General features: G+C 35.1%; 1 protein-coding gene across 2 annotated transcripts; it reads right to left on the reverse strand.

Moving 5' to 3' along the window:
* Positions 1-412: 412 nt before the first annotated feature.
* LOC124830285 (auxin response factor 8-like) lies at positions 413-11,966 on the reverse strand. Of its 2 annotated transcripts, XM_047303953.2 has the most exons (14): positions 11,349-11,966; positions 10,969-11,084; positions 10,693-10,791; positions 10,536-10,592; positions 10,286-10,441; positions 10,118-10,202; positions 4,330-4,420; positions 4,081-4,245; positions 3,882-4,004; positions 3,354-3,429; positions 2,808-2,955; positions 1,288-2,303; positions 1,014-1,204; positions 413-859 (listed from the first exon to the last, which is right to left on the reverse strand). In XM_047303953.2, exons 1-14 carry the CDS (start codon positions 11,389-11,391, stop codon positions 682-684), a joined length of 2,544 nt encoding a protein of 847 aa, XP_047159909.1. In that variant the 5' UTR covers positions 11,392-11,966; the 3' UTR covers positions 413-681. The 2 variants fall into 2 exon arrangements, with proteins under 2 accessions (XP_047159909.1, XP_087948636.1); XM_088092510.1 differs by lacking the exons at positions 10,969-11,084; positions 11,349-11,966 and having other exon boundaries at positions 10,689-10,777.
* Between the last annotated feature and the right edge of the window lie 1,030 nt (positions 11,967-12,996).

Raw genomic sequence — 12,996 nt, forward strand, 5'->3', positions numbered from 1 at the left:
GCAAATTCAAGAGAAAATTAGTTTATATTTGACAGTCTTAATTCAGTTAGCATTTTATTTTCCATCTTGAATTATTAGTCAATCTTATAAAATCAGTAATGTCAACCGAATCAATCCTTCACTCACTTTGTAATAACTTCATTATATATATATATATATATATATATATATATATATATATATATATATATATATATATTGAAAACAAAAGACAAATTTCATGCACAATATATGTTTATGTACAAGATAAAATAGGCTTAAAAAACTAGGATAGAAGAGGTTGTATTAAAATTGAAGTATGCAAGTTAAATTTTATTAACAGGAGAAATTATATTTATATTACCCTCCTAATTTTATTTATTGTTTAATAAATGCATGGATTTTTTTACAGTACAGCTTGGGATCGACCAAATGCTACAGTAACAGTAACACTATTTCTAGCTTCCATAACACATGTTACAAATTGGCACAAAGTTTGTCGTTAGTTTCTCGTGAGAGATATTTTGTCCTGAAAATCTCAACAGTACTCTAAGAAATAATATCGATGTTTAAAGTGACAGACAATACAGTATATATTGATCCAGATATGCAAGGTCGGAAAGTAGTGTTCAACAGAAGTACTAAACATGTGTGATAGTCTTCTTAACCGTGGGATCTGAGAGAGCATACATTTTAAAATTCTCAGTATTCAAGGGAGCCTATTGATGGAAGTCCAGAAACAATTTCATGGGAATCTGCACCAGTGCTATTCAGCCTCTGTCCTGAACTTGGACCAAGGGATTCTACGGCTTGTTCTCCCATTTTCTGGATATCTTCAGGTGAAAGTATTTTGATGTACCAAACATTATTCACAAATGATCTACAAAAGGGTATGCACCAAATCCACACACCAAAAGGATGAAACACAAATGTCAGCAAAACATGAACAAGTGAAACAAGCATAGCATGTTCACTTAAAAAAGGTTTTGAGATAGAATATTAGAATTTAGATCACAAGTTGAAATTGAACTTACTCCCACGGATCGTCTCCAAGGAGAAGAACATCGTTCTCCCTGTCGACGAATACAAGCTGCCAGCCTGATCTAAGAGGGTCTTCTAATTTCCCCTCAATACCAAACATCTGTGCCAACTCCTCCCTCAGCTCATGATAACTGCTGAACCGGGAGATGTCAAGTGACCGCCCTACCGACCCTGATTTGTAAACCTGTTTAAAGGACAACAAACAGAAATATTTAAGACAAAGAAGGACTTTTCATTTTACAAAAAGATAATATTTATCATTCAAACCTTGACAAATGTTCGTGTCTGGTTCTGAGGGTCAACTTGCCCTGCACTTCGCAACAACTCTGATGAATCTTGGACGCAAGGGTATAGAGGAGTTTGGAATCCAGACTCCACTAATGGCATTGCTGATGCATCAGTGTCAGCCGATGCGGTGGTATAACGAGGGACAGTGGTAGGGAGCAGAAGGCCAGATGAATCGATGTTGACACCAAATAGAATAGGATTTTGGGTGTCTGAGTTACAGTGTGGTGACACCATTGCGGTATCTTTTCCAGAATATTGCACGTGGGGCATTGAGTTGCCAAAAGTATTGACCTGCAAAGGTGTAAACTTTGGGGCCCATGGTTGTTGGGGTAACTGTTGTTCAGTCAGCATTGACTGACCACTTCTGGATAAATTCAAGAGACTGCCACTCCCTTCAGGACAAAGTGAACTCAGCATATTTTGTCCTGGAGAAACGGTAGCAGGGAACTTCATGCTTGAATCTAAGAAATCTGGTTTTGAATATGATGGTGAAGGTAAACCAGAGTGTTGCCTTTGATGCAGCTGATCACTTTGAAGTAAAACAGTATCTTGATAAGCGTGCTGCTGCTGCTGCTGCTGTTGTGTTTGGTCTTCACGATTGTGTGATTTCTGAAGGAGATGCTGTGACAGGTTCTCTGCCAATACTTGGGCTTGTGGCTGTAGGATATTATTAGAAGTTACGGATTGCTGAATTGCTTGTGGTTGCTGAAGCTGCAAAGAAGGATTGGGGTTTCCTGATTGTTGAAGATAATTGAAAGGCTGTTGAAAATTCATCATTTGTTGTCTCATCAGATCTCCACTCCCTAAGTTCTGCAAACCAGATGCAAACATGGCTTGGTACTGCTGATTATGATCAATTCCAAGCAAAGTTGGATCCATTCTCTGCTGCATCCATGGCAACAAACCAGATCCTTGAAAACTCGGGGAATTGAGACCTTGGTCTCCAGGTCCACCCCTCAGCCACATTAGCCCATTCGTCGCTTCATAACTGCCATCTGTAAGAATATCCTTTGTGAAGAAAGGAGACAAAAAAAGTGCCCTCAAAACCACCATGGCCACTTGTTATAATGATGGGGTAGGAGACACGACAGCAGATAAAAATAAATGTAATGCCTAAGAATCCTTTATACCTTACTAAATGCTTTCAATTACTTGGAAAAAAAAACATTGCTGTGTTTTTAGTATAACAAATACATTCTTTTCTAATAAAACCTGTCTTGCTTTTGTTTCCTGAATCATTTCCCTTATGTTAGCATTATCCTACAATGATTACATTATTGAGTTGTGAGAAATAAAAGTGGTGGGAGAGGGATATTTAAAAATATAAATTATCGTCTTTTTTTTATGGTGAGAGGGAGAAATGTGATTAAAAAATTGTAAAATGTTCTAAAGGTTCATCCAATCATAGCATTAGTGTTATCATAACGTTGATTCTATGATGTACTTCACATACAAAAGGAAGATTCAAAGTGAAAAATGGTATTGAGGCAGACATGTACCATGAAAAGAAGAGGTGCCAGGATGCCATGGCCGTTTCAATCTAAGAGGAAACAGTGATGGATACATTGGAAATGTTGTTAAAGGCTCAATTTCCCACAATGATACTCGTGGCTGTCTCTCTCCTGCTGTTGATTCATCCCAGCCAACCTACTCAAAAGATAAAACCCTCTACCTGTTAAAACCTTGTCGCTATCTTTCTGGACAGCAGTCACATAAGAACAATGTTTATTGCAACTACAAATTAATCATGTGATAGGAACATTGGAGGACCATGCAATCAAGGAAAGCTAGGAACGACAAAATTAATTCTTATACAATCTTAAAATTTGGGATTGAACGTAATTTATCTGCATAAAACTGACTTGAGAAATTAAGGCTATGCCAATGTTGACACACCATGAAAGTTTAAAGACCCCATGCTCACACAATAGGAACCTTGACACACGATGAAAGTTTACCCTCTTAATGGTCCTACATTTATAATGGCAAAGGGCCATTTTCATATAAATGTTATTCAATCATATGCATTACACTGAAGATTTTACCTTAACAGACCGCCAATGAGAATTCGGCCAACGAACAGGATCCAGGTCACTTATGCCAGTTATAGTACCCATATACCTACAAAACGATCGTGGCTTGTGCATTAGTAAAGGAAAAGTATAGGCAAAAGTACAATACCCTACAAGAGAATAGCACTTAGCAATTGGCTTCCATTCCATCAGACTGCCGCTGCTAACTCTTTTCTCTTAAACCCAAAATTGGAATGCATTTAAAAAATATGCAACTGACTATTAACAAATTACTCTGGAAACTGGTAAATCTATTTTATAACCAAAGATCCATTTACCAATAAACTATCCACCTTATACATTACAACAGATGAAGATGCCACATCAACCTTGTCATAGCAATGATATTTTAAAAGACAGCTTCTGTTACAAATGTTTATAACTATGATTACTCCTCAAAATACAATTATCTGATCTAAGAAATGGAAGAAATATGTGAACAATTTATAGAGTAAAAAAATTCAAAATACCCTGAAGAAAAAAATTGATGCCTAAAATTACCTGCGTACACTTGATTCTTCAGTCTCGAAAAGCATCCTAAAACGCATACCAACAGACACTCGTGTGTGGTACACAGCTTTAATATATTTTGAAAGTGGTATGACAAACTCAGATGGACTTGCCCTGTCCATGGAAGTGCACATTATAATTTCTAATAAATATCAGTTTCAAAAATAGATACATGGATAATAAATACAACCTTGGATTATAGAACACTGTAAAGCAGCTATTAGTTGCTGCAGCATGAGCAGCAGCTGCAAGAAGCCCAATGTGCATACTATCACTGGATAGAACTGAGGATGGCATGACCGTTTGTGGTCGATTGGCTCTTCGTATTCCCAAAAGAAGTTGATTCTTTTCGTTCCTAACAATTTGTAAAAAAATAAAAAAGCAGTTTGCAGAACACAAGGGTGAGAAAAAGTAATACAAGATAAAATGAAATAAATACCATATAAAAAGCACAGAATCCCCAGCCACTAGTCTTTTGGCACTGACAAATACACTCCAGCCAGTTGTAAGAAGGTGTCGTTTTGGCTGTCCTGAAATGATAATCAAGAAATAGAATATCACATTATGCAGAAAATACAACTACATTAACGATATTTTGACAAATATAAGTGTTTTAATTTAGTTTTTTTATGTATTCAAAGCAGCTTACACTCATGTCTAAAGACAGATTTATGTAAAAAACGGTTTTTATCCCAGAAATAATAAAACGTGCAATAATTAGTATGGTTAAAAATGATCCTGGCAAACAAGCTCTAGCTTAATAAAAAATATTCACTATAGCGTATTTTTCTGGGTCCAAAGCTGGTTCTTTTTCCGTTAAGACAGAAACATCAAACATTAAGGAGTCAGTAGTTATTCATCAAATAGGATTGTCTATATTCCAAAAACAGAAAATCACAAGCTACAAAATATTGTAAAAGGACTGATAGAAATACGTTAGCCTAACAAAGTACAAAACAAGAGGCTCAGTACAAGACTGAAGACCTCAATTTTGGAACTTCCTTTGAAGAAGCTGATGTTCATCGTCAAAAGGTATAATGCAGTGGCTTGCCATGTCTGTAATACAGCTAGCTTCGCAAGCTAAATTAAATTTTAAGCAATTAAACCAATTGTACAATGCAGATTGCTAGCACAGATGTGTTCGTCAAAGCAAATGTTTGCTAAGTTGTTCTATTTGTGTAACCTAAAATCTTGCAGGATTTCACCAAACACAATCAACTTTTTAGCCTCACATTCGAAATTCAAGGATTATTAACCAATGCAGTTACTTAAGGTTAGCCAAGAGGTAAAGAAAGAAAATTAACATTGGTGTGTTTTATAATAATGGGCGGAGTTTTTTACTCCATAAAGATTTGAAAAAGTCCCATTATTTATTACTGAAAAATAGGCTTCCCTAAACGATCCAGTATATTTCCTATGGGATATAATACAGATTCAAACAATTCACAAGTTGTTTATACTTTCTTCAGTTTAGTGAAACTGAATAGCCACAAGAGACTATAATTTCTCCACGCTCAGATCACTTAATTTTGCGTATCCTTCATATTCCTCACGGGAGTTACACAGGACATCAGACCTCTGCACAACCTATTCGCTACAGTTCAATTGATATTTGATATCATTGCCAAGATAGTCAAGATTTTGTGATTTGCAAATTGATATCTTGATATTAAATAATTTTAAAGTTAATGAATTTGCTATACATATTACACATGAAAAGATTAGAAAAATTGCAACAAGAAGCAGATCTCCCAGATCTTCAAGTCAATTTAGATGAGCAAGACACTGGTAACCACTAAGGTGCTTTAATTAGTTGCCTCAAGATTCTAGCAAAAGTCTCACTCTAAATTCAAAATTATTTATCCGGTATGACCATGGTAGTCAAAATCGTGACCCAGAAAAACCTACCCAAGGGATTGAGAAAGGGAAATTGTCACTTGACCACTTTAAAAATCACGCCACTATTGATTAAAATTCCATTAAAATGCATATGTTACAAGTCATAACTAAAGTAAGGTGACACCTCATAAGAAAAAATACTATGTTTTTGCCAGCATAACAGAGCCCATCCACTGAATCAACAATCCCACATTAAAAAAGACATTGTACAACACTCAAATGACCACCACCAAGAGGCCCTAGAATATCATCACCTGCTCCACTGCAAAGTTGACTGCTTTTCAATTGAGAAACTAAATACTGTCTCAGTCAAGTACTAGCATAGAAGCGTCAACAGATTGACCATCAAGACACTCAACCAGAAGCACCTCCAAATCAAATCTCAAAATCATGCACCTAAAGCCCACAATTGAATCTGAGTTTTAGGCAAAAAGTCTGGAATGATTTGGAGAAGCCATTCTTGGATTGGGTTCTTTATACTGTGAGAGGGTTTTATGATTCAGAAATGGACGACTAAGCCAGTATGATAACATTGTCGTATCCTACTGACTTCACAGTCCAGCACATCAATCTTGTGAAATCTCACATAAATTAGCACATGCGTGATCAACGTTGAAGCAGAGAGCAGAAATCATCGGAATGGATGGATAATTTTAACTTCCTCGATTGATGTCAGAGATGGTCATCGCAGTATTTGTAAGCAGTACACCAAAGATTTGATAAATACCAAGAAAGCACGTTTACATAGATATAATTGATGAATGGTATGTTTCCATCTGAACAAAAGCTATTATAATTTATAAAAATTAAAGCTTGGACTGTAGAACAATGATGGTTATGAAACTTCCAAGACAGCCTTCTCTGTCTTACTTTTAAGCCACATCAGGAAAATTTAAGTATTCAAATTCTTAGCTTCTCTTTGCCATCTTTTTAACTCCTCTTACCATTTTTAACAGACAAATTGAAATAATCTTTCGACAGAGTTAATTCTACCAATCCAACACTATTAATTTCAATCTCACTCTAACTTTATTCTTACAAATGTCTATTCTATACTTGTTAGAAATTTAGAATCTCAACTCAAATTGCAATTCTACCAATCCAACACTGTTAATTTCAATCTCACTCTAACTTTATTCTTACAAATGTCTATTCTATACTTGTTAGAAATTTAGAATCTCACAACTCAAATTGCAATTATTTTGCATTTTATCATATCACAAGTTGAATCTAAAATTATTTTGCATTTAACAATCCATGAATGAATTTGTGCAATTTTGTAACATCAACAAGAATCATAAGACTTAATGAATCTTAAAAGTTAAAATTGCTAAATGAAAGGAATATAAGTATCACTTGTTAAATTAGCCATTCTATTGCTTCATTTCCATTCTCTTGAAATAAAGACTTCACAATATCAAATATAGCTAATAATTTTGCTTTATAATACATAAGGTTAAGTAAGTTTTTTTATCCATTACTAATCTAAAATAATTGCATTGAACACAACATTGTCATTACATATTGGTCCTTCCCGACCAAATTGACATACTAAAGAGCGCAGCCCAATAAAACCCTTTAAACTTTTTCATTATGGAAGAATCCAATCCACACCTATTTGGACTATATTTACATAATATGACTAAATTTCGATAGTTTGGTATGTTGGTTATTATTTATTATTGTGTTACTATCTATTATAATGTTATTATACTCCCCATTATTATTATAATTGGAACATAGGCTCACAGCCTATGTTAATCTTATAAATACACCTAATATTTTACACAAGGTACTCACTTCATAACACTCACTCTCACCCAAAGATTATAACTTTCTTACTGACTTAAGCAACAAAGAGTCTTTTACAGATGGATCTTCCACCTCTCAACAACAAGGAAACCTTTTCCATACAAAAGGAGTCATCAAACCACTGCTAGGATCTAGTCACATGTCCATAAGTTTACGCTCAAGATCCAGGTAAGAACACATAAAATTATGGTTAAGATTCAATGTCACTTGACGTAGATATTTGTAGGCTTAACTATGCTTTCAGCCCCTACACAATAAGTGAGTTTCTATTTTGGCCCCCTACAGAAAAGATCTCTTTAGGAACACATACAATTATGGTTAAGATTTAAAGTCACTTGACGTAGATATTTGTAGGCTTAACTATGCTTTCAGCCCCTACACAATAAGTGAGTTTCTATTTGGCCCCCTACAGAAAAGAATCTTTTCTATTTGGCCCCTACAGAAAAGATTTCTTTGGTTTTGGTCCCTCTAAAATTGAAAATTTGTCACTATTAATCCCTAGTATAATACGACATAATTAACCACTTCCGTGTTGGACAAGTAATTAAAAGGATGTTCTAAATGAAAAATGATTAACATTATGCTAGCACATGTCACCTCAAAAAAATTCTTAAGATTCATAAAACAAATATTATTTATCTATCTTAAAATGAATATTAGGGACTAAAAACAGTGATTTGAAATTTTCTAGGATGAAAATCAAAGAAAAATATTTTAAAAGATAAAATAAATGCATTTCATAAGAACCAAAAAGGGTGACTTCAAATTTCATAGGAATGAAAAATAGAAAATATAGGGATCAAAAAATAAAGACACTTAACTTTAAAGTGACTAAAAACATTTTTAAACCATTTTTTCATTGTATATGAATCTTAAAACAATATTACCTTAGTTAATCAAGATTTGAATCTCTATTATTAGGTTACCTTGGTCTTCTCAACTACTTCATTGACCATCCTACTTTCTTTATTTTTTTTCCAATTACTCTTCTTAGTGAGTGTCTACTAATACAAGTAAGATTTAACTAATACACATTAAATTTATATCCATGATAAGTTAAAAAAAAAATAATACTCAATAATTTAACATTTAGCAACTGGAAAATCCTAATAAACATTTCCTTCATGCGATATAGTAATAATAGAATTTTTATAACAATTTGATAAATATATACCTCTTTTTTATTTGCAATATGTTACTCGGTATCTTTATTCCAAACCCAACACCTCTTTAACACTATTATTTCTATGCTTATAATGTCATAATCAAGCATAATAATGCGGGAAAAATTTCAAGAAGCTCTTGATCAGGTAAATCATAATACTTTTTTCGTGAAAACATAATAATAACACATTCGCAGCATCAATTATGATTGTGTTTATACCTAATTTGTTTTATACTTCACAATAAAGGAACCTGTTCATACTTCTAATTCACACCAATTCTTCAAATTTACAGTGAGATTTTCTCACGTGAGAGCATTCTCTAGCTAATTAATGAGTCGCTGCATCAGTTTTTCAGTTATCAGGGTTTCTTTTGAAGGGATCAAGGTAAAGTCCCAAAAACAAGAAAAAGGTTAATTTTCCACTGAACATGTCTAGTTGACTACAGTCCACCGCCCTGTTCCCCAATTGTTTGCAAACAGTATTATTAGATAGTCAGATATTTCTTGAACAGTAAATTTTAGTTTCAAAAGTTCCCATTGTGATGTACTATAAGCAGCTGATAAGTGAGTCAAAATATGACTAAAGCATCAGTCTTATTAAGGTTACTACAAATATGTGGAAAGGATTCTTCAAAATCTTATATAATGAGAACATTCATCTACCAATTCTCATAGCATTTCAGGGGGAAAAACTATTCAGAAGTTAGACTAGATTTTTCCAGGGGTAGTAAACTACTAAAAAGTTCATCCTTCGTATTAAATGATCCACTTTGGAAACATCTCAACTTCTTAGACCAAAGAACCAGAACCTTTCAATCCTTCAAAGTATAAATATTAGTTTGGAACTGTATTTTCATAGGAAGAAATGTTAGAAGACTTAGATTCATTAAGTGTTCAGACGAGAGATTCAGTATGTAAAGATAGTAGAGAATAAAAGTTATTAATGCTTCCTTGATTTTCTACATTGACAAAGCGTTTGATACAGACTTCTAGAGTGACAGATAATACGATAAAGTAGGGGGCAATTATGAGGGAACATAAGGAAGCAAGGCAAATAACTATCACTCAACAATATCTAGTTACACTAATGAAGTGATGCAATAAATACATTTCATTCGCATTACTACAGCTTTTTAGCATTCAAAAAAGGTTTCAATATTTGTACAGTGATGGACTTTTTTGGTAATGCAAAGTGCTAAATCCTGGTCCACATATGGTGGATGTATAAAATAGTGTATCATTACGATCATAGAACAGACAATATTATCATAATCCTATTCAACTTAGTGGAACTAGTCCTATAAAATGCAAAAATATTAAGAAATGAAACAACAAAGAAATAAATCCTTACCCCGAAAAATGTGTCGGAACTTCCACTCAACATCATGGAGATCCCTAGCAATTAGTTCTTGCGCAGGTGGTTGCTGTGAGAAATCCTGTACAGCCGAGAAAGAAGAGAAATATATATATATATATGTCTAACCAAAATTGAAACACAAAGGGAAAATATGAACACAACCAGTGGAGGGAAAACTTTCTCAGCTGCACGACGAGGAACAGAGAACCCTCCATGCGTGCTGGTGTCACTTGCCGTTAATGTCTTGCAAAAATAATTTGAAGGCTGCTTACTTGGAATGCCCAACTCCATGGGAAGAAACGTATCCTTCTGCTCTTGCTACACATTCGATTGAAGACACATTTTTCAATTCCATGTACAAGAAATATTTCTATCACCAATACACCAAAGCTTCAAAAGAGCAACAAAATACCGGAGTCAATGGCTGCAGCGTCATTTGAGCATACACTTCATCTGTTTCAACGTCTGCCTGAAAATCAAGACACCCTCTAGTTGACTGAGTCTACTCTAGTGGGAGGTAGAAGTAACTCAACTATCATAGCAAGCAACACGGAAGGTATAATACCCACATGCATTGTAACATTGTGAAGTTGGCAAATCAACTGGGGTGGCAAACTGGGGTAATTGGGTATGTGACCATCCACTTCCCGGTTAGTTGTGGCAGCAACCTAAAACCATTGTTTAGAACATGTTTAGTCCAATCTCCATTCATCAAAATCCACCACAGCTGGATTGAATTGCTTCCAATCTCAAAATTGGAAGAAAGCTGTGCAATCCTCATAGCCAGTAAAGTAGACAAAATTGAAACAACCAGGAGTAGAGTAAGGACTAGAGTAAAAAAGCACCTGCTCGCTATGACCTTGAGGGAAATAGACCACACGAGTTCCTGCAGTTGGTAGGGACACCAAGGGACCCGCGCATGCATGCCATAGCTCTGAATTCAAACACTTCTTTTCCCCTCCTGTCATCATACCACATCAAATTATCTCCAAAAAAAAAACATCGAAAATCAAAAGAAACAAAAAAAAGAAGGAAAGAACACTAAGAACTCACAAGGCAAGGTTGAAGCAAATACGAAAGGGACACCTACTAAGACTAACACTAATACTAATAATAATCATTTATATTTGAAGTTCACCCTAACCAAGAGCACAGAATAGGGTACTAAATAATTTATTTTTCCCAAAAGAAAAGTGAAAAAAGAGTAGATTGAGTGAATGGATACCTTCATGTCCCTGCTGACCCAACCCTGATGTTGAAAGCTTCATATCAAGCTTTCCCTTTTTTCCTCCTTTTGAAGACACAGTATTCAGCAATCACAGAAACACATGGAACCCTAGCTCAGAGACTCCCTCCTCAATTTCCCCAAACCCATTATTATTATAATTATCATTATTGCACTCCCCCATGCTCCCCTCCCACTTGCCAATGCACTCCATGTCCACAAAAAACCCAACTTCCCAAAAATCAAAGACACCCCCAAACCCCTTCAAAGGGATCCATTAAGCTCCACATGCTCACAAGCCCCAGCCAACCAAAGTAAAGAAGAAAAAAACCCAAAAAAGGAAAACATCAAGCAAACCCAGCAACCACGACCCAATTGGAACCGCACAACAACACCGAGCGTGGCACGTTCTCCAAGATCGCCATGAAGGAAACTGAACAAGAAGAAAGCAAAAATGAAGAAGAAATATCAAAAGATGAAGGAAGGAGCCACAACAAGTGAGTGTATGAGGAAGTAAAGGCCCTCTTTTGTGGCCTATCGCTTTCGGATTGAGACCCGAGTGAGGATTTTTGGGTTTGAAACGCACAGTGAGTAGAGAGAGGGTGAGAGAAAGAGAGAGGGAGAGCGTAAAGGAAGGGTCTTTGCCATATATAAGGGGGTCCCGACCAAGCTGGACATGGGTGCAGAGGAGAGAGAAAGTGAGAGGAGAGAGAAGATGTTCGACAAAGAGAATCAGAACCGTTGGATGATCCGTACATTTGAATCGCAGCCGTTGGTTGGGACCTGATGTGACTGCAGGCATGTGCCACCATCCTTCAGTGGTCGTTGTCAGAGTACGGAGTTTTGAGAAGGAAAATATATTGCCATAAATAATAATAGTGATAATAAACTGTTTTTTAAAGAATGGAAATAAAAATATCTATTAAATGAAAGTGAGGTTTGTGTCATCTGTGAGAGAGATACAGAGAGAGAAAGCGTGCTACCCAAATGGATGGGCAGAGAAGAAAGAAAAATGTGTGTGTGAGGCGTAATAAGTAGCATGAAAAAAGTTAAAAGCAAAGAGATTGTCATTGATGGTTGTGTATTCCTACTACCACCTTTTTCTCTCTCTCCAATTTTCATCCAAATCAGATACCAATGAATCATCATCGTCATAAGTAGTATTAAATGTTTCTGGTCTTAAATTTTGGTTAAAGTGTAGAGAATGGAGATATTATTATGGAGTGTGAAAGAGAAAGAGAAAGAGAAAGAGAGAGGAAATTGTCACAATTATTAAATATTAATTATTGACTTGTGTGTCAGTGTGAGTCAGTGTCTGAATGTGGTAAATGGTTTTGAGTTCTCTCTAAATTGACTGTGGGATATTTTTTAAGATATTCAATTAGATATGGTAAGTAACTGTGTGGAGATGGGAGCTCCAATTTTCTCTTATTCTCTCTCCATTTTTTGTTTGGGTAAAGAAAGTATCATACTTCAACAAGCAGTTCAAACACAGATTTATAAGATCTTTTCTGGATTTTACTTAGATTAGCTACACTTGTTCATTTGATGTATGAAATATTACTGGAATAAACCAAAAATCAGAAACGATTTAATTCAAAAGAATGAGTGAAAAATAATAAAAGCTTATAATTTTAAAAGCAATTCA

The sequence above is a fragment of the Vigna umbellata genome, chromosome 1, assembly GCF_029865625.1.
Source record: "Vigna umbellata cultivar VRB3 chromosome 1, Vumbellata_1.0, whole genome shotgun sequence".
NCBI classification, from domain to species: domain Eukaryota; kingdom Viridiplantae; phylum Streptophyta; class Magnoliopsida; order Fabales; family Fabaceae; genus Vigna; species Vigna umbellata.

Excerpts from the sequence above, each read along its gene's own strand:
- LOC124830285 (XM_047303953.2), bottom strand. The coding sequence starts at position 11,391 with ATGAAGCTTTCAACATCAGGGTTGGGTCAGCAGGGACATGAAG. Across the intron at positions 10,792-10,968 it reads CTCAAGGTCATAGCGAGCAG|GTTGCTGCCACAACTAACCG; the intron begins GTGCTTTTTTAC and ends CAATGGTTTTAG. Across the intron at positions 10,593-10,692 it reads TTCACAATGTTACAATGCAT|GCAGACGTTGAAACAGATGA; the intron begins GTGGGTATTATA and ends CTTGATTTTCAG.